General features: G+C 38.8%; 1 protein-coding gene across 1 annotated transcript in view; it reads left to right on the forward strand.

The window, feature by feature from the left end:
* The window catches only part of itga11a (integrin, alpha 11a), a 54,469-nt gene that overhangs the window by 5,815 nt on the left and 20,990 nt on the right, over nucleotides 1–27,664 (forward strand). The window contains exons 3-17 of the mRNA XM_010783242.1: nucleotides 12,302–12,414; nucleotides 12,868–12,959; nucleotides 13,214–13,328; nucleotides 13,454–13,581; nucleotides 13,796–13,944; nucleotides 14,032–14,176; nucleotides 14,657–14,822; nucleotides 15,549–15,619; nucleotides 18,199–18,343; nucleotides 19,222–19,370; nucleotides 20,861–21,004; nucleotides 23,753–23,956; nucleotides 24,939–25,069; nucleotides 25,317–25,483; nucleotides 27,244–27,383. Coding sequence (XP_010781544.1) covers nucleotides 12,302–12,414; nucleotides 12,868–12,959; nucleotides 13,214–13,328; nucleotides 13,454–13,581; nucleotides 13,796–13,944; nucleotides 14,032–14,176; nucleotides 14,657–14,822; nucleotides 15,549–15,619; nucleotides 18,199–18,343; nucleotides 19,222–19,370; nucleotides 20,861–21,004; nucleotides 23,753–23,956; nucleotides 24,939–25,069; nucleotides 25,317–25,483; nucleotides 27,244–27,383 — 2,059 coding nt within the window. The remainder of the gene's footprint in view (nucleotides 1–12,301; nucleotides 12,415–12,867; nucleotides 12,960–13,213; nucleotides 13,329–13,453; nucleotides 13,582–13,795; nucleotides 13,945–14,031; nucleotides 14,177–14,656; nucleotides 14,823–15,548; nucleotides 15,620–18,198; nucleotides 18,344–19,221; nucleotides 19,371–20,860; nucleotides 21,005–23,752; nucleotides 23,957–24,938; nucleotides 25,070–25,316; nucleotides 25,484–27,243; nucleotides 27,384–27,664) is intronic.

Consider the following 27,664-nt stretch of genomic DNA (forward strand, 5'->3'; position numbering starts at 1 on the left):
CTTTTTCCATAATCAGGCAGCTGAACAACATTGGTAAAAAATGTATACATTATATATTTATATTAATCATTTTCGGCCTTTCGGCATTCGGTTTTCGGCCAACTGTTTCCTATTTTCGGTATCGGTTTCGGCCAAGAATTTCCCATTCGGTGCACCCCTACTATTAATGTTCACGTTCACACAGTCAGTGATTTTTGCCGGCCGTCTTTCCCTGCAACGGCAGCTTTTCTGTATTTCCTTTCTCCTGTAATATGACTTGATCGCTTTAAACTCCGCACACTGAGCTCTGATTGGTCAGCAGGCAGTGCTTTCACTGAGTTGAGCTCTTAGCCTGCAACCTAACTGGTTAGGTTGCAGGCTAAGAGCTCAACTCAGTGAAAGCACTGCCTGCTGACCAATCAGAGCTCAGTGTGCGGAGTTTAAAGCGATCAAGTCATATTACAGGANGGCTCTCTGCTGGAACTGATACCTCCGAGACCCGACCACGGATAAGCGGGAGAAGATGGATGGATGGATGTTCATGACCCCTGGATGATGAGTCCTGCAGATGTTTGGCGACCCCCTGACTTTTCATCATACGGTTCAAATTGTCTCAGAATTAATTGAATCAACTTTTGAAAAAGCACTCTAGACACCATAGATTGGGTAAAGTAAATTCATCATGTCGTAAACCAATGGTTGGAGTGTGGCGCTTTGGTTTTTGCCATACTGTTTCTTTGGCACCAGCAGAGACAACATTTGTATAAATAAACCAGAGAATAAAGCAAAGAAGTTGTAGGACGAAGAAATACTGCCACCATCCAATCGTATGAATTACAAAGAAGCCACGCCCTAATACATACCATGTCTATTTCACTTAATAAAAGGCCGTTTCTGAGCTTTTTAGCTGATAGAATGTGTTTATTTTATTTTCAAAACTTCAGAGAATGTTGGCATTTACCCCAAAAAGTCAACATACAGGCCATAAAACCAAAACATTAAGCCGTCTAAACTGTCATTTTCTTTGGTTTGCCACTATGGGCGACCAGCTCTGATAGATTTATTTGAACATAGAGATTAAATCAGCTTTCAGAGGACAAAACGTCCTTGTGAATATGTCCATTGTAGCTCAAATGAATACATCCAGTCCCTGTACATCTCACTGGAGCAGACGGAGCACCATAACCTTGATGATTGCTCTTTTCCTTTGATATTGGACTCTGCTAGGACTCAAAGGGGCGGTCAGTAATAGTAAAGACTGTCTCTTCCACACAGTTACATTTCCTGTTGAAACATCCCTGAGCTTCACAGTGAAGCCTGTGCATAAGGGTGTCAATGAAACAAATGGAGAAGCATTTAAAGTGTATATAAAAAGTAAATGTTCCATCAAAGAGAAAAATCACGTTGATGCATTTTTATGATCAGTGTTGTAAAATCTGCAGTCAGTGAATGCCTCACAGAAAGACGACACGACACCACTATGCAGGTCGGAGAGACCTGACTCTCCCTCAGAGACAAATTAACACCGGGGCATCATTTTGCATAATGTGCAAATTCAAACGGCAAGTTTATTTATAAAGCACCTTTCAACACAAAGCAATTCAAAGTGCTTTTCAAAGATCATGTGCTGCGGAAACACACAGAAGAGCGTCATAAAACAGTCATTCAAAAGCAAAGATTAACACAGGTATAAAATACATGAATACAAGTTACAGTGCAGTTTGAGATGTGACTAGTTCAATTAAAAGCAGCGGCAAAACGAAAGGTCTTCACCCTTTACTCTGGTGAAAGTAGAAGTACTGACTAAACTTCTTTACTCAAGTCAAAGTAAAGAGGCTTTGAAATGTACTTCAGTAAAAAGTACCCATAACTAGCAGCTGTTTTAAAGAGTACCTGACCTCCCTTTATATTAATAGAACAATAATGTCATTGTTAGCTAATGAATGTTTCCATGGTGACCAACGGCAACATGACAACGTTTTCATTGGTCCCTCTTCTTTAGAGAAGACCAGGAAATGATGGATACACGGATCGTGTTCAAATCAATAGGCACGCAATGACTCTAAATAATAATGATCACGCCACCAAACACACATTCAGACTAAAGGAACCAGCCTGTTTGGGAAATGTAAGAAGTAGAAAGTACAGGTATTTGTGTTCAACATGTAAGAAGTAGAAAGTACAGGTATTTGTGTTCAACATGTAAGAAGTAGAAAGTAAAAAGTCTTTAGAAAAATGGAGTAAAGTACTGATAACAGAAACATGTATAAGTACAGTAACAAAGTATTTGTGCTCCACTACTTCCCACCTCTGTTGGTTAGTTTGTCTCGGTACATTTCCACCACAACACACACAAACGTTCCCGTTTCTCATTCACTAACACACATCTGACCTATGAGTCATCCTGGCTTCACTACAGACTCTCTCTCTCTGTTTCCTCTCTCTTTAAACCTCTTCTTGTCACAGATGGATTCCGCAGACAGCCACAGTCTTAGAGCTGCTTCCTGTCTCTCTCCGGGCACTCAGCGACCGCCAGAATCAGGCCCAGTTTAACCGGCAATTAAAAGCCTAATTCCTCATCGCTCACTACAATGGAGAAGGTGCAGGGGCCGGATCAACCCAAACAAAAAGCTTTGAGCAATGACCCACTAACACTGAATGTGAGAGTGGGGTTTCAATTATTCCAGACTAATGTGGGGAGTCAGCTGCTGAACGGGCTTAACACTGGCAGCCTCTTTGTGTAGAAATGACTCACGGCTTTATGGGAATTTGAAATTGCCCAATCTGTTTCCTGAATTGATCTGCTGCGGTGAGGTTATTGGGAAGTGCAAGTTGAAAAGAAAAAAGGATGCATGCCTCAGGCTCGATCACTCACACATATATCAGGTTAGTGGGAGCACTGTGTGGAGGATTATACAATATAAATACAATTTGCACGACTGGACAAATGAACTTATTGTGATTACATTTTTACTGATTTTGCGAGAACAATTAAGGAGGGAATGATAATTTCTCCATTATTATTCTCATTATCATAAAACATGTATTGATGATCATGGTGTGATTTATTTAAAAGATCAGTTCCAGACAAATATGTTTTTGTTCAGTCTTTGGAACAATATTTGCAGCTCCGAAAAATAATATTGAAGACATATTCGGTCATATTGTGCGTCCTGCGATTTCAAAATTGCAGTTTTGATCAACTCGATTAATTATGCAGCCCTACATAGCTTTGTTAAATCAAATCAACGTTTAGTTAAATAGCCAAATATCACAAAACCTGTTTGGCTTTACAGATTAACAGACATACACGACAGCTTTAAATATAGTTAAAGTTACAAGAAAATTATAAAAGACATGAAAGAACGTGAAGTAGAAATAGATGGAAAATAAAAAGAGATCAAATACAAAAAATACAGTAACAAAACAATCAAAACAATACAAATAAAAACAGTAAAAATAAGATAAGAAACAATTAATAAAGAGTAAAAATACAATAAAAACAAATAAATAAATACAATCAAAAAACTATAAATACAGTAAAAAAAAAAAAACAATATCATAAATACCATAACATGTAGGAGTCAGGAGGCCAAGCTCAGGGTAATCTTAAACCAGCTCTAACAGTATATGCATTTCCTTTTTGAGTGTGCTTTCCCCGTGCCATAAATAAAACAAGACATCGTTTTAAGGCAGAATGATTGGATTTATTAAATCTGCAGTTTCACATCCATTGCACCTCGGGCGATTCTACCTCACAGACATCTTTTAGCTTCTTCCTCTCTTTAAAAACAGCCAGTGTTTACTCCTTCGAGCTCTTCAGTATCTGTGCCAAGAATATATCCCTCAGAGAGTCTGAGATGTGTTATAAAAGCCCCCCGGGTGGCATCTCTTCAGGAAACTGTTCAGTGTGAAAGGCTGTCACGATCAGCTTGCATCACAGATTAAAAGCTCCACGATCTCTCTCTCTGGGATCGGATAGTTGATTGTTTTTCATTTTGGCACGGAGGGAGCGTCTCCTTATAGGGACATGAAGCGCTTGTGATGTGTCACCTCTTAAAAGCTAAAGATGGTGGATGTTGTCACGTCTGTCTTCTAAAAATATTACTTTCCCTTTTCAACAGCTCACCTCTGGCTGCAGAGAACTCGCTGCTACATGGTTTCCCAAATTGGGATCAATAAAGTATCTATCCATCTATCTCTCTATCCATCTATCTATCTATCTATCTCTCTATCTCTCTCTATTTCTATCTATCTATCCATCTATCTATCTATCTATCTATCTCTCTCTATTTCTATCTATCTCTCCATCTATCTCTCTATCTATCTATCCATCTCTCTCTCCATCTATCTATCTATCTATCTATCTATCTATCTATCTATCTATCTATCTCTCCATCTATCTATCTATCTATCTATTTATCTATCTCTATTTCTATCTATCCATCCATCTATCTCTCCATCTATCTATCTATCTCTCCATCTATCTATCTATCTATCTATCTATCTATCTATCTATCTATCTATCTCTCCATCTATCTATCTCTCTATCTATCCATCCATCTATCTCTCCATCTATCTATCTATCTCTCCATCTATCTATCTATCTATCTATCTATCTATCTATCCATCTTTCTATCTCTCCATCTATCTCTCTATCCATCTATCTATCTCTCCATCTATCTATCTATCCATCTATCTATCTATCTATCTATCTATCATGACAAAGTACTTAAAGGTGGGGTAGGTAAGAATGGAGAAACCAGCTGGAGTGCGCTAGAATTTGAAAATACACAGCCGGAAAAAATCTGCCACTTCCTTACAGAGCCCCTCCTCCAACACACACGAACGCGCACATGAACAATGAGGGCACGAGATAAGTTTGTGCACAGATGGAAGGCTGACAGGCAGGTAGGCCATCCAGTTACTTTAGCCGGGCCGGCTCAGATGATTGGTCGTGCTTTTTACAGCGCCACGGCTTCATTGATGATATTTTTGTATGGATTTTTTTGTCAAAGCATTTCAGATATTCATTGCTATCGGGATGTTTAGAGCATTCCATGGAATATAACAAAAATTGTTTCTGAGGTGAATTACCTACCCCACCTTTAACTAGCTTTAAACGAAATCTATTTTATACAGGATTCAAAGATGAACATAGCAAGCCGGTTCTTAAAGGGTAAGCCACTNATGCTGCTGTGAAAGAAAGAAGCTATATCCATGTTGGATAGAATATCCAATTTAAATAAAAAAATAACCTTAAGGGACAACTTGAATGCTCTTTTTTCTCTTAATGCATTGCATAAAGATCGGATCGGGAAAAATCGGTATCGGCAAATTGTCAAAATCAAATGATCGGAATCGGATCGGGAGCAAAAAAAGGTGATCGGGACATCCCTAGTTATTATAGTGCTGAATGATTTTAAAATGTATGTCAAATAATCAATTATTGAGCTATAACAGGTGATGACTTAGTATCCAGATGTGTACATTATACATGTTTTTGATAAAGTAGCATATCTTAAGTATGTTACACTGGCACTTCATAATGCAGTTGGGTTTATGTTATCTGTACACACTTAATTAGTTGTTTATAAGAATGTTGGCATTTGTGTGCAATGTCAAAAGATGACTTGTATTCAGTGTTACTGTAACCTTGACATAACAACAGCACGCATACTGGCCTCCTCCTCTGGTATGATCTACTAAATGAAAGCTCATTTATAATCACAAAACAGAGAAAGTCACTTTTAACAGTTTATCAGCTGAACAATTAGATGGTGCATGAACTCTGAATGCTACAGGAAGTTGTTAAAATATTCAGCTCATTGGATCAGTGTCCTTCTCTTGTGACCCGCTCAATGTGGTCGAACAGATTAAATGAAACTTTAATGATCCTCCAGGGGGAAGCAATTAATAAGGTCATGTGTCATGAGATTGATTGCCTCTATCTTGTCTTATTAGTCAGGACTATAAGCAGGGACAATTGGACTAAATGTCCAATTGTGAACAAAATTGACCTCTGAATAAGACGCCCACTGTCTGGCTTCTGTTTTTGCTACGTTTTTCGTTATTTTTAGGTAATTTGCCAATTTGCATGCTGGGATTTTCTCAGGGAGTCTCTTTTTTTATTTTTATACCAGGTAGAACGGTTTTGATCCACCTAAACCTAGATTTATACATGATGTTTGGGAATTGTTTTTATGTTTTCTTGTATAAAGTGTGTCACTTACATTACGTATGACATGTCTGTATATTTTAAAACACTGGTCCTTTAGATAGAGTAGCTCCTTATTCAGAACAGAGAGTAACAGCAGAGGAAGCTAGAGCTCTAAGAGTAATGAGCAACAGATGAAACTAAGAGAAACTTCTCTTTAAATTATCTTCTGGAGGTCACAGCTGGTGGAGATGTGTGAAATGTGCTGTCATATGTCCAGGGATTTATTACACTATACTGAAGATCCACTCTATAAAATATCTAATACGTTATGCATGGTGGAAACCTAACAAAACACCCTGCCAACTTGCTACAGTTCATATTCTTTGCATCATATTTCTTGATATTATCTAAGCCTGCATTAAACAAAAGAAGAAAAAAAAAAATACTCTTAAAGTTCTCCTTATTTTCTCCTGCTTCTCACCACAGTGCATTGTTAAGTGCGAATGTGTACAGTCAGTGATGGTTCTCTACATGCCCTTGATAGCACAATTTATCTTGAAATTAAGTGGTTGTCTGGTTTTATAAACTTCCCTTAGAGACCTAGGAGCTTAATGGATGCCCAAACCATCTGAGGCAGCAGAAAGAGAAATTCTGTGATTATTCCATTGTCGCTGACTCAGCTTGTGAGTTTAAAGAACATCCAGCGTACATTGAAAAAAACAGTAGGCAATTGCACATTTCCTTAAATAGTGACCTCTCAACCTACATAGATGCTTTAAACACAAAGAAACCTCAAATGTGTTGGACAGTAGTGGCTGGTTAGAGCTTCTGTAGGAGGGCAAGTGCAGCCTGCTTGTTTTTGTAGTGACTGGTTTCTGGCCGATTGTTTTGAGAGATTGATGTTTAGAGGCGTGGGTTTCTCTGATATCTTGTTGAATGGCTGTGCTTTACACATAAAGGACAAAGGTTACTATAAACACAGATTGATGTTCTCTGTTATCTGTTTGAGTGGTGGGATGTGGATAGGTTTCTTGTTTCTGTGTCAGTAATACTCACAGAGACAGGTACACATGTTTGGCCTTGAGCAAAAATCTGCAGAAAGAAAGCAAAGTGTGTTTTGATGTTCATAGGAACAGCAGAGTGAATTCAGTTTCTCTACAAGACGCACATAAATGATATTATTTGCTCTACTGAGGGCATTTTGTTTCACTCAAATGCAATTTTCTCTACTGCCTGCCCTGTTTATATTTTCTTCTAAGTGGTGTGAGTCTCTTCCTTTCTTTAAGTTTAGCTGATACAATGTTATAATGTGGGATGTGTGTTGGACTCAAGGGTATGGACATGATACTGTACTAACCCTAACCCAAGCGAGTTGAATAATTGGTCCCACAGAAATAAGTGCATTATGAACCATTCATAAATCATAAGCTGTCGCTCTATGAAGCCTTTGTTTTTTTTCACGTGCATAATAGTTTATTAATTTAAAGGCTGTTGTGCCAAAGTGAAAAACTGCCATTTAATCAGTTTATAAAGTAGGTTAGTCTGGAGAGAGAACCAAGACTGAGCTTCTCTGTCCATTAGACAGCGACAGTGGGTGACTCTATGCAGGTTTCTCTACCTTTTATCTGGATAAAGCATCAGTGCTTGTAACTTTTGAATAATGTGCTCAGAGTGGGAGTCAATATTTGGGCCTCAAAGTGTTTCTTTCTGTATACGTGCTAGTGTACGGTATTGATCAATATGAAAATGTGTGTCTGTGTGTGTGTCTATATCTACATTCAATTAATGAATCGCTGTCAGCAAATCTAGAACATAACAAATTAATCACTTGTCTCTCTTTCTAAATGCCAAGCTAACACTGTAGATGTTATGCAATGTATTGACCAAAAATAAAATGTCATCATCCTTTCAGAGAAATGCTGCCTGGCTGAAAACCAGGATTCCCGACCACCAGATGAATTACCTGTGTCACGATGAATCTTATTGTTTTTGTGTCCAAATATGGAAATCAGGTTTGGAAACCACAAACTTCTCTCATTGTGTTTTGCCTCCTGTTACATTGGCATTCATGGCCATAAATCCTAACTGTAATGAAATAGATACGTGGTTAACAGAGAAATAGAGCCAACTGGGAACTCCCTATAGGTAAAGAATAATAACTAATCCACCCACTAAGACAGTGAGTTGTTAAGCATATGTTACTAGATTTCAAGTATGTGCTAAACATGTTAGATTAATAAGGCATTATTTCTAGTTAATGACAAATCCTGTACACATTTACATAATCACATCTTCCCATATTGATAGTTGAAGCCATGCCTCTATTATTTACACCTACAGTAATTATTTTATTTCCTCTTTTTGGGACCATGTTAAATACCAATAAGTTTAAGTCAAAGATGATGATGCCTCATCTCCTGTCAGATAAGGATATGACTTCACAGATACTTAACACCTTAATGACCTGCATTGTCCTTTTACTTTAGAATAACTTCCCATTTGAATTTGAATTGTCTTTGAAAAGACAGAGATTGTATTGTTGACATTTTCTATTGTAATTTACAAAAAGCTATTTTCTCTGGTTGCCATGACTCCAGTATTCCCATCAAATATGTCCTTACCAGTTTGAATAAGCCAATTACAAATTCTCCTCAGCAGGAGACCTTTGTTTGCTGCAGTTTGTAATGGGGTTAATGAGAGCAGTGAGACATTATCAAACAGGTCATTTCAGGGAAACAAACAATGCACTGAAAGGAGCAAATTATGCATTTTTAATGTTGCCTCTTTTACTTTTCTATCTTCCTCAAGAGGAGGCCCCAGGGTTTTCCCTTTCAGCTGCATTCATGACTCAAAGAAAGCATTTCCTTTGAAGAAATTCCTCTTTTCTTTTTTTCCGGTGTGACTGGACACCCATGTTGGAATCTCGGACAAAGGCAAATAGGACCTATAGATACTGATAGAGATTAATTTCTGAAGCTATTGTTTATGTAATTTCTGTTGATGCTTCCTAAAACAGATTAAATAAAGACTAAATACAAATAAAAATAATAATAATGGATTACATTTTTTATTAGAGCGAATAATACTATGTAAACAGCTGCGTGTTCCATATTATTCACATACACACACAACTGTTTTCATTAGTAACACCTGCTGTTCCTACTGTGACAGGCCAAACCGTCTGCTGTACAAAGGTGATTCTTTATGAGGTTTACACTGTGATTCAAGTCTTCAAGGTCTAAAGCTCAATAGATAAACTCCTGGACTGCTTTTTGCTCTACATGTTCTCAATAATATCCGTGGACCAATTTAGTGTACTTTTGTCTCTTCCTTCTGTTCAATGTTTGTGTTTTGGGACATTACGATGAGAGAAAAGCCAGTTTGCTTCCCTGTTCTTGTAAGTGTCTGACTGGTTTATTTAATAGAGAAAAATGTTTTGAAATCCGATGAGAACACTTTGGTTTTCCACTTTTGCAAAATGTAGTTTCTGTGAGAGTTGTGTCTGGCAACTGAAATTAAAACAGATTGTCCCTTGTTCTCATTAGAAACAGGAGTGATGTACCAAATGTAATGTTTGTAAGGAAAGTATAACACAGAGATACAATCAGGCAGTCTAAATATCACACATTTTCCAAAATGCCTCAGGCCAAAAACTCTGTTTATTGTCCCATATATACCCTCTAAATGCATATGACTCACTCCTTTTGCATGCTTGGGGTGATTCCAGTTTTCTGATTACCAAAAATGATCCTTATTGGAACTGTAATTAGAGCCCTCTGTTTAGTAAACACTACACTGGCAAAACGGTATAGCCCAGCAGCTTGCTTGCTTTATTTTCACAATAATGTCCTAAAGCTTGGCAAGAAAACATTTATACTTGGGACAACACCAGTACATACCAAATGTAATGTTTGTAAGGAAAGTATAACACATACAGACCACGTTGGAGAGATAGGCACCATTACTTGTGTTTTTCAGTTATGTATCAGTCAATTTGATATATGTGTTAAACATTATTGATTTCGGGCTCTCATCTGCGAAATGCACTCTGGCCTCTTTCCTAAAACATATACAGTAAGGCTCCAGCAAAATACAACATCACCTGGTCAGAGCTGTCAGCGCCCCAAGTGTTACTGAGGGTGGAGATTTATTACGGGAGAGAGAAGATAGGATACGGGAGGAGATGAAACTGCATAAATACAAACAAACGGTGACAGAAATTAACGATATGTTGTTTGTGATTTAGCTACAGTCCCTAGGATCCAAAGGTCTTCAATATGCTATTGTCTCAGCAACAAGCAGTCTGTTACAGGAAACTGAAGATTATTCAACCCCAGCTATCTCAGCTGTGAGTTTCAATTGACACATTTAATCTGTCAAGTCAAATATAGTAGCAGATTTTCATCCATCCATCCATCTTCTCCCGCTTATCCGTGGTCGGGTCGCGGAGGTAGCAGTTCCAGCAGAGAGCCCCAAACTTTCTTTTCCCTGGCCACATCAACCAGCTCTGACTGGGGGATCCCAAGGCGCTCCCAGGCCAGCGAAGAGATATAATCCCTCCACCTGGTCCTAGGTCTACCCCTTGGTCTCTTCCCAGCTGGACGTGCCTGGAACACCTCCCTAGGGAGGCGCCCAGGTGGCATCCTAACTAGGTGCCCGAACCACCTCAACTGGCTCCTTTCGACACGAAGGAGGAGCGGTTCAACTCCGAGTCCCTCCCGGATGACCGAACTTCTCACCTTATCCCTAAGGGAGACACCAGCCACCCTGCGGAGAAAACCCATCTCGGCCGCTTGTACCCGCGATCTCGTTCTTTCGGTCATGACCCATCCTTCATGACCCTCGGCCGCTTGTACCCGCGATCTCGTTCTAAATCTAAAGATATCATGTTACAAACAGACATACACTACAAGACATTGCACGAATCCCTGAAGGACTGTCATGAATACCGCCAATCATAAGTATAACAGCTTAAAGGAGGTTACTTTTGGCTTCCAATGTTTAGGTATTGTTTTAATAAATATCAGAGTCTGCACAAATAAACAAGGATAACAGCATTTATCATGTTCACAGGGATTTGAATAACCTGATTTCCCTGTATTGAATAACTTGATTTCCCTGTATTCGAACACACTGAGAGTTCTTATCTCACGTGAAATATGGCTTCATTTAAGGCCTTTGTGCCCTCCATCAGCCCTGAAGTAAGCACACTAGACGACTTTATTTCCTCCATCAAACCAAGTCATATAAAACCTTTCAGTGACATTTATAAGACCAAACTGACCCCCCACAGGAAACCCACTGTGAAGTCAAGTGCAGGACTGACTCTTCACAAACACTAGGTCATGTGAAAAGAATGTCCAGCACTCCAACACGATGGTCTGTGATGACAACATTTCCCTTAAGTTATTTCCCTTTGTCTTCCCAATGAGGGCCTCAGTGATTGGTGGGACCTTAAAGTTTATGGAACCTGTTTTTCATCTTGATTGTAATAGTAAATAACTAATACTCCTCCTTCCAAAACTGAATCAGCTGTACTTTGTGCTAATTTGCATATTAAGCATGCCAAGATTCTACATTGAAGGTCAACATGGTAAACATGCTAACATCACTGAGTGTCATTGTGTTAGCGTTAAGGTATCAATGTTATTCGTTGTTTGCATTTAACCAAAGAACAGCTGTGCCTATAAGTTGGATGTAAAATCATGTGGAAATGTACGTGAGACTACGTGAGAGTTTCTGCTTCCCTATATTTTGCTAATGCAAAATAAGTGTCACGTAAATGCTCATTGAAAATACGGTTGTGTCTTAAAGATCTTAATCGCATGAGATGACTGTATGGAAAAGTTTATGAATGTGGTTCCAGTGCTGCTGGACATGATTAAACATGCCTAATTAAAATCCTTGGATAAATAAAGTTTTAAAGTCTTCCCAGGAAGCCCATGTGTTTTATGTGGGTCACTGATGTTAACAGTCATAGTCCTATTCCCTCAGAGGATTAGATACCAGACAAAGACCTACTCTTCCAGAGAACTGATGTTGTTGTCGTCGGTCTTGCTGTAGGAAGTCTACTGTTTATATACATCAATGACAACTGAGTCAAAGTGTTAGCTTGAGGTGTGTTCTGTCTGATTCTAACTTTTGAATTTTGTGTCTTTGCAGGTTATTAGTGGGCGCTCCATATGAAATGAATGGCCCTTACCAGACAGGGGATATTTATAAATGTTCACTGAGCAGACGAACCAACGGCAATGGCTGCTCCAAGCTTAACTTAGGTATAGTATCACAAAACAACACAAATCAAATTCTACCAATCAGTGTAGGCATGTATTGTATGAGTCTTTTATGTTTACTTGTTTCTCAGTAAACATCCCGGTGGCATGTGTGAGACTGAAGTGTGGGTACCATACCAATCATTCCACATTTTACTGTTGTTTTAAATGGTTTATGTTCATTTCCACATGTGTGTTATACCACACATCTCACCGCATGCTTCTTCATACCGGCTGTACATGTGTTGTGCTGGTTAGGAAGGCACACAAAGTTTTGTCAAGTGAACGTTTAAATCTGAGGAACTAGACACTGCTTTTGCTGCCCAGACAACAATAACAAACCAAAGTCCCAGATGGTGAAACTTCTGTTTTGTCCCTGAAGGACAGTTCATCTTTTATTGTATATATGTGTCTGTGCATCCAAGATCCTCTCATTGAGATTCATTTTCCCTCAAGGAAGGATATCTCTGACCAACGTGTCGGAGCGAAAAGACAAGATGAGGCTGGGAATGACGCTCACTTCCAACCCTCAAGACAAAAGCTTTGTGGTGAGTTTAAGCCTTATTTAATTTAACTACTTGAGATATGACATGGTATGGTGTGTTGCTTGCTAGTAAGTAAGTAAGAACACATTTAATAAAATAGCAATGGTCAAAATGGAAAAAAATCCCACAAGATTGCCTTTTGATTACACGGTTGTCAAACTGCAGCTCTCCGTAGTTCTCAGAGAGCATGAACCTAACTTTCTAATATGCTGAGGTTGATAATGTTTCCTGAATAAATGCTTTCTTTTATGTTTCAGGCCTGTGGGCCGCTATGGTCCTATGAGTGTGGCAGCTCTTACTACAGCACTGGCATATGCTCCAGAGTCAATGAGAGCTTCAAGTTTTCCAGAACGATTGCGCCTGCCTTTCAGAGTAAGCCTCAAATTATCTCTCCTTTTTTGACAAACATCCTTGGATGGTTCTTTGTCACAGCAGGGAAAATATGTTTTCTCCAAGTGTGCTCTCATGATTAAGTCTCATCTTTAAATGATTTTCAGGATGTGAGACCTACATGGACATTGTGATCGTTCTGGATGGATCTAACTCCATCTATCCCTGGTATGAAGTGCAGGCTTTTCTCATCAACATTCTTCAGAAGTTCTATATTGGACCAGGTCAAATACAGGTGTGTAAGATGTATTGGTAAGGCTCATGTTGGATAAATTCAAATAATGGGCTTTCTGTCATAGGCTTACTGTGCCTGTGATGATACATTTTTTTCTTGTAGGCTTGTATTACAGTAAAAATAATTATATTAAACTATTAATGTAGTTAAATGCAATATATAAGTCTCTTAATAATTTGGATAGGTAATTGTGGGCGGGTTTTTTTCCGGACAGGTTGGAGTCGTTCAGTATGGTGAGAAGGTGGTCCATGAATTCAAACTCAGCGACTACAAATCTGTTGAGGAAGTTGTGAAAAGAGCGCGCAGTATCAACCAACGAGGTGGAGAGGAGACCAACACGGCTCTAGGAATTAACATAGCACGGTACTGTATCTTCATTTTTACGAATGAACATTATTCCTCTCCATTGTGCAATTGTTTTTATTGAATGTATCACACATGCCGTCACAGCTCACAAGCTTTCAAACAAGGAGGTCGGCGCGGTGCCAAGAAGGTGATGATAGTCATCACTGATGGAGAGTCACATGACAGTCCGGATCTCAAGCAGGCCATCGAGGACAGTGAGAAGGATGGCATCACTCGTTATGCTATTGCTGTGAGTCTGCTAGACCTTTTATTTACCTTATTAGATGGCCAACACTTTGTAAGTTTTAACTTGTTTTTTTAATGACTAATGCATTTCCAGTGCAACACAAAACAACACTAACATTGATATAGTGACATAATGGAGTTAAGTGGAGAGTAGAGCCAAAACCAGTTGAGCCCCTGGAGAGCTAAAGGTGTAAGTTATCTTCTTGAAACCACATGCTTATTTAGCTTATGCCACTGCTGTTGCAACTATTAGCACACTTAATTCCATCCAGTGGCTTAACTAGGCATGGAAATTTGAGCAAAAATGCTGAAGTCATTTTGTTGAAATCCAACTGGAACTGGTGACAGCTTTGGCACTGTTGTAAAAAAACAAAATCCTTTGACACCCGCCCAAAAATGTGAGGGCTATCAAATGTGACTGACTATTTCTGTTGGTTGACACTTCATGCATGTCTTGATAGGCTGTTTAATCTTATATTCACAGGTTCTTGGCTACTACAACCGTCGTGGAATAAACCCTGAGGCCTTCCTCAATGAAATCAAGTACATCGCCAGCGACCCAGATGACAAACACTTCTTCAATGTCACGGATGAGTCGGCGCTGAAGGATATTGTGGATGCCCTTGGAGAACGGATCTTCAGTTTGGAAGGTTTTAAAAGGAATTCATTACAACTACATTACATTGTTTGTTGGACAATTTTGCCCAAAGCAACTCATAATAAATGCATACAAAATTGTAATCCCCGTTAAACAATTTTAACAAATAAATGTGTGTTTAGTGCCACACTGCATGTTCTTAGCAGTAAGTAACATTAAGACAGCTTTAATGTACTGCTGCATTATCAAAGGTTCATGCTTGGGTGTTTTTCATATTTTATCTTCAACCAAAGTATACAATGATTCTCTGTGAAAAGATCCAAACTAACATGCATTAAATTCAGATAACCTCCTTGATAATGGGAAAAAGCCCATGGCCGTCATGGTTTTTTATTTTCAAGTGAAAACGTAAAACATTGGCTGGTTCCAGCTTCTCAGTTTGAGGATTTTCTGCCTATCTCGGTTTTCTTTCATTGTAAATTGATAGTAATTATAACATATTTTATATTGTATGTAATACAACTAAATGTTATGTTAAAGGCTTAACAATTAGGGGGGCATTAAGAGACGTATCGGTCATAAACGTAATCCTTAATTTCAGTGGTATTTCTTTAATTAAACATGTTAAAATATCTTCTATATGTGAAATGTATCCATTAAAACTCGAGTGCCATGGCTCCTCAAAAGTTTTACTTAATGTTGGCAGCTTAAATGTCTTTTCTGCTGCTGCTGCTGCTGCTGCGGTTCAGAGCTGTAATAGCCTGACTTGTTTACACAGGAACCAGTAAGAATGGGACAGCGTTTGGCCTCCAGATGTCTCAGGCGGGATTTTCCGCACACAACGTCGAGGTGAGTCTGACTTCTGCTATCACGTCGCCTAATACCATCTCTGGCGCATCATAACTCCTTCCCACAAATTGCCATTTATTACTTTCCAGTCCCCCCCTGAGGTGCCTGCTGTGTGGCCCCAGAGGTTTAGTTCATCCTGATTTAGGAGTCCCTGACAGGCCTTTTTCCACTTCAACCGTTCCGTGATGGGTAATAAGACACCACTTGTTCCCTAGGGAAACATACTAGTGAGAAGCTGAGACTGAATATTGAGACAGTTGGGCTGCAGAATGGGTTTGTTTTTCCGCTTACTTTATGAGAGGTATATTTTTGATTGAATCTCAGAATAGATAGTTGCAGGTGGGCTGGCTTTGAGGGGTGACGCAGTTGGAAGAGGAAGATAAGTGCTTCTTCTCTACTGTACCTGCTTTTCATAATATATCATTGAGTTAATTCGTCACTTGCTGATTCCATCCAGACATTTGCTGATGCAACTGCTTTGATTTTCCAGTTCCCCTTCACAGTGGGATTCATCAAGGGAGGAATAAATATATCCTGTTTAGGATGAAAAAGAAATATAAAGCAGAATTTGCAGCTGGGTGGCAGCAATGACTGGAAATGTTGTCCACAAGGCCAGATTCCTGAGATCCTCGACACCACGAACCTGAGTGTTGAGAGGAGGACAACTTATTGGAAAGAATAACGGGGCTTTAAAAGAGAAAAACAGTCCTGAAAAGCCCAGATGGTTTTTGCTGAATGTGATATGTGCCAACATTGAAGGCGGCTAATGTTATATGCTATCCTTATAGACATCTCATGCATCTGCATACACACTGTCTGCTCTTTGTTTCGTACACAGTAACTCATCAATGCTGAAAATAATTTCATGGCTCCGTGCTTATTTGCTAAACTGATTCCTGTTTTCACCACAATACGGAATATACAGGTTATCACTTTATTTGGTGAGCTGGTATAAAGTGTATATATCCTCTATACACTTGTCTATGTTTGTGTACAACCACAAATCTGACCCTATCGGGTTCAATAAAAGAGAAGAAGAGAAGTTGACATCTTAACCAAAGCGAGACTCATGGCCATACATGCTAACGCAGTAGAAATAGGTCACTGGTTTATAAGCTTCCACACTGTTTTGGGTTGCATTAATTTGCCATGGAAACCATTTTGACCAAAACAGCCAACCACATTGGCGTAAAGCTGCTGTCAGAGAGTGACGTAGTGCGAGCGTGGTGAGCACACCATTCCATCTTTATGGAAGGAATCACAAGCCTTCCAGCATAATCTCAAACACTGGAAAATGTGTTGTCTGCATATTGTGTACGGAAAGAAAAAAACTCAGCTTATTAAGCAAAGCAACCCTGTAATTACAGTGTCAGTGATACAAAGTATGGTGAACCATGGAAGAGAGTAAAACCCCTCCTCAATCCCTTCTCGCGTCAGCATCTTATGGCACTTGCTGGTTTATTTCCTTTGTTCAATGACAATTTATAATGTACTGATCAGGATTCAGCAGCGATTTGATAATGGGCTTTAAAGAAGACTTACTTTCTTTGCAAACTTGTGCTACTTCTACCAGAGAAAAGAAGTCCAAGATTACAGTGTAGATGACAAGTTCGACTTTCACTCAGTTATTGCTGTGTGGCAAAACTTGTTTATACAACAACAACAGGAGACACGGGATTGGTTCTTTCAGAGTAGGAGGTTTGTTGTGGCTATGCAATAGGTTAATAAAAATATGATAGTGGACAAACCTAAATCAGTTAAAGAAATGGGGCCCTTGTAACTATAACTTGTAACGTATGATATGTGACAACTGTGGAAGTTTAATATTGTATCTCAAACAGAAACTTTTTTTTATGTTCTTAATAATCAATCAAGATGAATAGGTTTGGTACATTATTGCTTCATATTGAAATGGGATGGTACGCTATATGGAAGAAGAAAGCCTGATGTAGTCCGGTGTGGAATCTGAGAAAAATTGATCATCTGCATCCTTTTGTTTTTCTGCTTCTCTTGAGTGGAAATGTCATGCTCAGTGACATAAAGGAAGTCTGTTGATGGAGATGAATACCTCACATCATCGGAAATTGCTGTCTGAAAAAGAGACCTTCAAATTGGCCACTTATTTAGTGAACGCATGGAAGTCCAGGAAGAGAACCTTGTATCAGATGATTGCTCTCGTTGATCACCTGGACTGGTTTGTGAGCAGCTCAGCTGGAAGTTATTCGCTGTTTTGCTGTAAATATTGATGATTAATAAATGTTTCTGATAATCCTATGAGGGATGGGCAATCAGACAACAGGGCCCATTTATAAGATGATTCATCCACTTTAAGAAAGATTATTGATTTCTATATTCCATTTTTCTTCTGCAATTTCCTCATAAAAGTGATCAGATGTATTGCTGAAGAGAGAAAGGGAGCTGAGGCTGTTCTCTGAAATCACACTTTGTTCCATGAGTTTATCATCGGCATACACACCATGTTACCATGTATGAGCAGCATAGACAGAACAAACAGACCATTCTGTATTACTCTGCTGTTTGAAGTACAAAAAATAACTCTACTCCACAATCCCCTCCAGGATGGGATTCTGGTGGGTGCTGTCGGGGCTTACGATTGGAACGGAGCGGTCCTGAAGGAGACACGTCAGGGGAAGGTTGTCCCGCCGAAGTCCTCCTATGCACATGAGTTCCCTGAAGAGCTCAAAAACCATGGTGCCTACTTGGGTGAGTAACACCCTAGAAAATGATTTTAATGGAGTGGAAAACTTCTGACTGGGTTTTGATGGATATGCCTATAAGGAGAGAAGTGAAATGGTAAAAAGTATAATATTGTAATCGTAATAATAATGAAGGCTATGCTTGAACAACGTTTATAGCATTTGCTCCCACGGCTACCAGTCTCTTTACATCCTCTTGCCCTAGTAGAAGACCTGTGGTTTATCACCAAGTATATTAGCTGCAACCCATCTCTATTAAGTGTACCCATTGCTCCAATATGTCCCATCATATCCAGCCCCATCTCACTCCACCACCACAACCCTCTGCTTTTACCATCAGTGGTTTGTCTCTGATGCACCAGGCTGCCAATGGCATTCTAGACTCAATAGTAATATGAGGTGGAAGCATAATTTTGGACAGGCAGGGAGAAATGTAAAGCTGGGAAAAAGGGGGTAAGAAGATGAGAGATGAAGGTGGAAAAGTATACAGGGAGTAAGTGGAATTTTTTAGTGTGAAAAGACTAAATAAAAATCTGAGAAACCTGAGACAGAACATCCATCTTTGCGTAACTGAATGCAGCTCACTAAGTATCAACTCCTCATACGGCAACGTTTCACTTTAGTCATGCAGATGAATGAACCTAAAAGTGAGGTCAATTTGCTCTTTGGTCTCTGATTTATTTTACAATTTCACTATAAAGCAATCATTGTTCCTGTCCATAGTCAATAGAAGGAAATGGTTATTACAAACATCATGTGTTTATCCTAGATGTGTTACTTTTGTGAGGGTGGGAAGAAGAATCTCTAACTCTACCGTACATACTTCAGTGGGTTGCTGTCTGTGAACAGAGGCAGAATAAATGTTTGTGTGTTTTAAATATCCAGGTTATTCTGTGACGTCTGTGGTGTCAGCAAGAAACGGTCGTCTGCTCGTAGCGGGAGCTCCACGATTCAACCACACGGGCAAAGTCATCATCTTCACCCTAAAGAACTCGGGAAACCTCACCATCCTGCACTCCCTCAAGGGCCAGCAGGTAGTGGAAACATCCAGCACTTGATAAAAAGTTTATCAGCTGAAGGCCAGTGGCTCACTGATGTAGACCTCAAGTCTGCTTTGAAAGAGTTCCACAGCGCAACAAGGAATGTCATAAAACATGGTGATAAAACACTAATGAAGAGCAGCTCACTTAGTTATACGAGTCTTTAAAACTGCGTGGGTTTATGTGATGATGATGATGATGATGATACAGTAACATCTTACATATTTTCACATAGTGTACGCATTACTCTCAGCCGATTGTTACTACCACTGGGGGGCACAACCATCTGACCTTTTTGACCTCCATAGTGGAGCAGGAAAATAATAATAATATTTGCAAGAAATAAATTAAGGTCCAATACGAGGTCCAGTTGAGCAGTATATTTAAACATCTATTATTTTGAATGGAAGTTTTTATGGAAAAATATCTGTCAATGTCAACGTTGGTGAATTGTGGCACACACATTTTCAGTGTTGATCAATAACAAACTGTATTTTATGTCATGAAAGGATTTAAGATCCTGAAAACAAAGTTCCAGAAAAGAGAAAAGCGCACAGGTTAGAGAAATACAGAATTGGGTATTCAGCAAATCATCTGTTGGGATTTAATTGCACTATCCAAGTCAAGAGAGTTTAAAAATAATCATCATTTGAAGGAAAAGTTGCTCTGTGTGTTAATGTCCGCTACACTCATAACTGGCAACTCTTCACAGGCTGCAGGCCTGAAGTGATCCGGCAGCAGCTTACAATGTACCTTGTCAGCAACAGCTCATCCAGAGCAGCAGATGTTTCTTTGCCGAAAGGTTTCTTGAGAAAAGAGCTTTTTTATAGGCAGATGTTTCTAATCTGAAAACCAATAGATGATGTTCCATCTTTCTCCAGTGACTGATCTTCCAAACAGCTCTCACAGTCTGAGCATCTACAAAATCAATGACCACTTGCAGGGACACAACACAGACCTCTATTCGCTTACAGTTTGAACGTTTAAAAGCAACTCCAAATCATCAGTAAATCAGATTAACAAACTGTTTAGAAGAAGCCAAGAGTTTCATCACCTAGTTGAATGATTGCTTTTAAGAAAATAGAGTGCAGATCTCTGCCAGGTGTGTCTGACTCTTTATACTATAAATAAACATAGACTCACAAAATAAGATATTAACAATTCTTCAACTTTTTAATTAACAGATACAAATAGCCATAAAAAACCACTTCGGTTTGGTTGAAATAAACCAGTTATTGACATAGTAAGGAGACAATAGCAGTATCAAACACGTAAGATATTTTTTAGACTTAATCACCGCAACCATGAGCATGCAACTACAAATAATCACAAAAAATGTAACGCTTGGCGATCCTTTGTTTTAGAAGATTAGCCATCGACAAACTCGCAAGGATGCTCACACAAGAATGGAACCGATTGCCAATGATCCGGCTGATTTATTACTGATTTCAGAATTTCAAACATGCACTGTACGTCTTTTTCAGATTGGCTCCTACTATGGCAGTGAGATCGCACCCTTGGACATTGATGGAGACGGTATAACAGACAACCTCTTGGTGGCAGCACCCATGTTCTTCAGTGGAGGCATGGAGAAGGGAAAAGTCTATATCTACAGAGTGACAGAGCTGGTGGGTATAAACTCTGAGAACTCAAACAAATAGAGAAACACAGGGATAAATCAGATTAAGATTAAGAATTGGGTCAACACCTGTTTAAACTCCAGATGTTTGCATTAATTTCTTCTTCACCAGAAGTGTCCCGTTACCATCCAGACTCTGTTGCATTCCAGCTCCACAGTTCACACACTGACATGCAGCAGCCAGACATTTGACACATGACCCTGTCCAGATCCAATGTACAGATGAAATGCTGCCATGTCAGTGTGAAGACTTTATTAGATGTTTAAAATGAACTCAACAGGAAAGTATTTTGCCCTTTTTAAACCCATTTCCAGCTAACCATTCGGAGGCGAGAACTTTCTGTAATAGGAGGAAATGTCCTGCTGCTCCAGGTCTGTCTTGCTCATTGAAATAACAAAAGTCTTCAGCTGTTTTGAATACATTGAATAGGCATGGAAAATGCATTTTAAATAATATGTGGTGTGGTCCAAACCATATCACAGGTGGCGGGCCAAGCTTAACAGTCAGAAACAAAATGCAAACGGAAATAAATCACTCTATATACAGTATATCTTTGATATATTTAAGGGATAATAACTCCATGTCCAAAGATTAAAAAAAGGGTCCTTAAGTCTTTGGAGAAAGAAAACTAGACATTGAACTTAAATTGCATACTGGCCGTGACCCTTCATGGCCTCCTCACAAACCATGTGTTTTAAATTTAACAGCTCTGAATATATTTCTCCATTAATCTCCCTCTTAGTCACACGCACAAATCAGGTAGCTGGGAAGGTAAGATCTTCCTTCCTAAATCAAGTCCTTCCCCACTCATTCATCTGAAATAACAAATGATGTCATGTCTCCTCTGCCGACTTTAAATTATATTATGAGCTGGGATGCCAAGTGGAGCAATGATATGCATGACTGCTGATGGGCTAAAGTATTTGCCTCAATCTTTTCTTTGAATTTTTTTTCCAGTCCGGTATTTGCTTTCAAAGACGTGGATATTTTCCATCTGACTTTCTACTCGCTAAAAATAGAATTTCAAATAAATATACTAAAGCTATACAGCATTCTTCAGTCCTTTTACTGCCAGGAGGTAAAATTCCTCACTTTTTTGTTGCCAGATGTTAAAGATATTTGAGTTCACAAAGGCAGAATTAAAGGATTATGTGAAAAACACAGAAGCTGATCCAAACTTTATCTTTTGTTTTATTGCAGGAAAGATAAAACAAATCTTGTTTGCTTCTTTTTACTGGATGAATTCCAACATGATTAGTTGACTAAAGATGGCTTTGAGATAAAACACAGCTGGATGGAGGGCAGAGAGGACAACAATCTCTTCCTAAGTCCTGTTATGATGGATCATTAGAAGAACAGATCAGCTCTTTGAGTGGAAACTGAACTCTGCCAGAAGGCGTATATCTAGAGGGCTGATATATATCTTTTTTTAAAGGGTGTCCTACTGTATTTATTATCTAGGACACCCTTTCAAATATATATTTTCTATTTTTAACAAAATCCTTCTGGCATTTACTTCTGTGTCCAATAAAGGTGTTGTCCTGTAAAGCTATCTGTGTATGTATTCATAAAAAAATAACAACATGTGCACAGCTTTTTTTATTAATGCATGTTTGTGTGTCACAGTTAGCATGATATATTAAGATGTTTGCATGCTGAGTTTGACTCTCTGCACATCAGTGGCAAACCGTGTCTATCACAAAATATCTGATTGGTTGCCTTTTTTTTCGAACACAAAACCACTCAAATGCGTAGTGCATGGACCGAGAAAGACAAACAAATCAACGTAGCACTGTAATATTACAGATCAACAACACAGATACGATTCTCATTTGTTAATTTTATTTACATTTTAATTATATAATTAATTCGATTTTTGTTGTTGTTCTGAGTGTTCCAGGGTATTCTCTGAATACCTTGAAGGCCCTGACGGTTCACCACTGCTGCACATACACGTTCTGCTTTATTAACCCTTAACAGATAACTCATTATTTATTTATTTTCAAAAATGAACACTAAAAAGAAAAGATAGTACAACTATACTTAAAGTGGAATACACATTTTTTTCTTTATATGAAATGAACAGAAAATACTAAGAAGAGAAGCCCTTTGGTAGATGAGAAAGAGAATAAATATATTTTTAAATCATAAATCACACCCTCTAGACTTGTAAGAAAAACACCAAGTGGGTTGAGAAGGTATTTAGTCAATGCTGATCTAAAAAGCACTTTTCTGAAAACGTTCTCCACAAAACAGACCAATCAAAGTGAAGATTGCTGAGCATATGTGTGAGTACAATGCCATGATAACCTGCTGGTAAATTAGCAGAAAAATAAAAAGACCCCGGCTCTAACGCAGTTCTCATGATGCAGCATTTAGTCCTGTGTCTCGTACACATGGAAACAGATCCAACTCTGGAAACACATGAAAGGTTTTCGTTTCGTCTTGTGTTGCGGTTTAAAAATGTTTGTTTCTGTTCATTTTTGAGTGCCAGATCCACCGCACTGAGACTTGCCATGTAAGCTTATGTCTATTTATCAACATCAAAGTATATAATCTCCAATTCTTGTGAGAATCTAAACTATAAAGGGTCAAGTGCCTTCAGATATTTATGTAGGAACCAGTGGGAAAACAAATGCATTCTGATAGCTGCAAGACTAGGATGCTCTGTGTAACTGTATAACTTGTGTCAAGTATATTCATGAGCACTGATCATTGTTTCCCTTCATCCCCCAGAATCGTTTCATCCTTGAGGGAGCGTTGGAAATCCATAATGGAGGCCAGAACGCTCGCTTCGGCTCCTCTCTCGCTCCCGTGCCCGACCTGAACGGTGACGGCTTCAATGACCTGGTGGTGGGAGCGCCGCTGGAAGACGACCACAAAGGAGCCATTTATGTTTTCTTCAGCCAGCAAAACAGAATACTGCGCAAATACAAACAGGTAAGAGCTGTGCAAAGAGTTCACTATAACTACAATGTCTATGTTTTTGTTGGTTTTCTATTACTTTCATCATGTGTAGATATATCTACTAACCTTTTTGCAAAAACATACCACATCTTTTCTATATCAACATGCAATATTTCTGACAAAAAAAGACAAAAGTCATGTGTTAAAAACAAAAAATGACCTTTGTATTTTTATCTTTGTTGACAAAAAAAGGCAGATTATATATATATGGATATTTTTTTTATTTCTTTGATAAGAATAAAATAGCTAATAATTTAGGTAACTTGTAACTTAAAAGAATCAAACAGGATGAGGTTGATAATATAAACATATAATACTAATATAAAGTATATATGAGACAGGACTAAGCTAAAAATAGTGTCCCATTCCATACTTCAACAGTTCTTTACCTAGATGTGTGAAGCTTTTGATCAGATTGTATACATCTGATGTAAGAACGAGCTTCCTAAACCTGACAAGGAGCAGGAGGGCAGTCCTGAGCAGACAGGTAGTCGACAAAGTGAAGATGAAAATGGGGAAGGTGGGTGTGAGGATCAGGTGACCAGAATAAATGTAGGGCAGATGACAGACAGGTGGATAATAGGCTCTGCAATCACAGGAGAATGTCAGGCATGAGAAACTGACACTATGTGACCATACGGATTGAAAAAAAACTGGAGCAAGGAGTTGTGGTGAACAATTTCAGTTGATTGTATGCTTCAGAGAATGGCTGGAAGTAATGTAAATGTAGTAATTGCATTACATTTAGTGAAACATAAACTCTTTTTTTTATTCTTGAGTAAATTATTTTAAATGTACAGTATCTAATTACTACCATATTTCCATGAAGTATGTTTAATTACTCAGTTGAATTGAACACTGCTTTGGTAAGTATTCTAATCACAACATTGTAAACGGTAGTTGTTGTTCATTCTGACCTTTGTTTTCCCCGATCCTTGATCCGTCTGTTTCTCAGAGGATAGCAGCGACAGATTTGGCTCCTGGCCTGCTGTACTTTGGCCGCAGTATTCATGGCACAATGGACATGAACGATGATGGTTTAGTGGACCTGGCAGTAGGTTCCCTTGGTGCTGTTGTTCTCCTTTGGTTAGTATTACACACAGACTGTACATATAAAGGTATTTCAGCAAGTAAATAATACTTTTGTTTTATTCAAGGCGGTTATTGTGGTTAATTCTGCAATACTTTTAAGACATCTCTTTCATCCCCACATTTTCTGTTATCACCCTTTAATAGAGAGATTCATGTACACCTTAAAAAATAATTATATTTTGGAAATATTCTTGCGTCTCAAAGTAGTTTTTTGATCTGTAAGAACTTCATGTCCTCACAGGTCAAAGAGTGTCATCCGGATATATACCACCATCAGGTTTGAGCCAAGTAAGGTCAACATCTTTGTGAAGGACTGTCAGAGAGGCGGCAAAGACGTGACCTGCATGTCAGCCATTGTATGTTTCAACATCACTGCCAGGACGGCCATTCCTCCCACGCAGGAAATTGGTAAGACAGCAAAAATAATCCACCTCTGTGGAGGCATGTCATTAAATGTTCCCCATCATCTTTGCCTGATGTTTGGCATCTTCCAGAAGTTAGTAAAACCCTATTTCATCTTTTTGTAAATCATACCCTACTTATTGCACAACCTTTCAAAATACATATAAAACTACAAGTCTGAAGAGAAGGAAAAAGACACTGGCAGCTGTATGATCCAACCTCTGGATAATGTCAAATCTTAAACACATAATTTTTACTGATACGCTTGAGCAGAGACATTCATATTTTGGCTCTGTGTCTGCAATGTAGTTCAGCTGTTCTGTTGGATTGTGATACATGACAAAGGATGAAAAATGGCTGTCTTTAAGTGAGCAAAAACATACATTACAATATATAACGTCCCGGCTCAAAAGTAATTTTCAGCATGTGGCCCGTAAAATGTGCGATGGCTAAAACTCCGGGTGGCGCCAAAGGGAAATGTTTCTTTACTCGCAGTAAGATATTCTGATCTCACTGCTGTTCCCTGCCAAAGCTAATGCTACTGCTTCCAAAACTGATACAGCTAAACCACATTGGTGCTGTCAAATGTTCCTTTTATTGTGTGAACGCTGGTTGGAATTAATCTACAAGCTTTTTTTTTTTTTTTTTTAAAGAGAGTTGTTTTCTTCTTGTTGCCGGCGATTCAAAGATCCTGCAGAAGGTTGTTGTGCCGTTGGTAGTAACCCACCTGCATGAAACCGCAGGGCTTCTCTGCTCACAATTTGTTTTAAGAGATATGATGGCAGGGTCCAGTTTCACTGTGTGTGAGGGGGGAGGACGCAGAGGTGTGGAGGAGCGTGTTCTGAGTTAACCTTCTGACCCTCAGACATCTTTATCAAATCTATCGAACGCGCCAAAACAGAGCAGAGGAAAACGAGAGGAGAACTTATCTTGTCTTTGCTGGTTACATACAGTGGAACACGTTTATTTAATTTTCCTTTCATTGTCGTGTCTGGCTAGTAATGCTTGGCAGATGCTGGTGTTTGTGAGTTCGCTGTGGTCTATTGCATAACATGGAAATTCTTTTTTCTGTCCCAGTGAAGGCAATCTTATTTTTGCAAAAATGTATATGTACAGTTTGAGAGAAACTGTACATATATATATTTACGTACTATTAAGATGCCATTTGATGCCATTTGTTGAGATGTAAGTTGCTATACTGATGTGAAATGCTGCTGGGTGGCCAAAAAGCTGTTCAAACAGGAAAAGTTAACTTTGAGTGTCTCTCATCCAAAAACATAACACAATAATATCTGATAATGATAAATGTGATTTGGCGAAAAGTGGAGAGATTCTTCTTGTTCATTGTTTGTATTGTGAAAAAAATGTCTCCTGTTCTGCAATTCTCTGGTTGACCCCAAACATAACTCGTGCAAAAGTTCACTCTTTTCGATGTTTCCTCATGCAATGAAAACACGCGGCAATAAATTAAAAGTCTTTTTAAACAATGTGGATTGAAAATGACTCCATTCTGAAACCAGGGGGTTTGGATTCTTGTATGTGGTTACACATTCATCATGCTGTGTGTTCAAAGAAAAGCTAATATTGCACTGCGATAGTGATGTCATTTACCATAGCCTGATGCCTCCATTTGTCAATTAGTCTGCACTAACCGAAGTCAAAACAGAAAACGATTTATCTCATAAACATTTGAACGCAAATAGAACAGAACCTTTAAATATTTCCAATGGAAGTGCAATTTCTGATCCCTTCTTCTGACCCACCAGGGATTAAATATAATGTCTCCACTGCGGAGAGACGTTTCAATCCTCGGGCCGTACTGGACAACCCAAACAAGCTGCAGCCTCAAAACCTGACCCTCTTTCCTGGAGAAGAGACCTGTGAACACATCTACTTCCACGTCATGGTGAGGCCCGTGATGAGGGGTGCAAGTTCATGTGAACCCCAAGACCAGTGTTGAACTTAATAGCTAAAATGTCTAAAATATATGTGTGATTCTGTGAAAAGATTAAGATTTAGTATCATGTGAAGTTCTTTGACAACCCCTTCAATTCTGGCTGAATAATTGCATATTTTTATTTTGTCCAATTTTTATATGAACAGCCTTTGGTCGACCATTTCTGCTGTTTAGTTTTAAAACATAATTATTGATATTGATCTCCCACATTTGTCAAAACCAACACAAAC

This window comes from Notothenia coriiceps, unplaced genomic scaffold (genome assembly GCF_000735185.1).
Source record: "Notothenia coriiceps isolate Sejong01 unplaced genomic scaffold, NC01 NC01_scaffold00024882, whole genome shotgun sequence".
In the NCBI taxonomy this organism is placed as follows: Eukaryota; Metazoa; Chordata; class Actinopteri; order Perciformes; family Nototheniidae; genus Notothenia; species Notothenia coriiceps.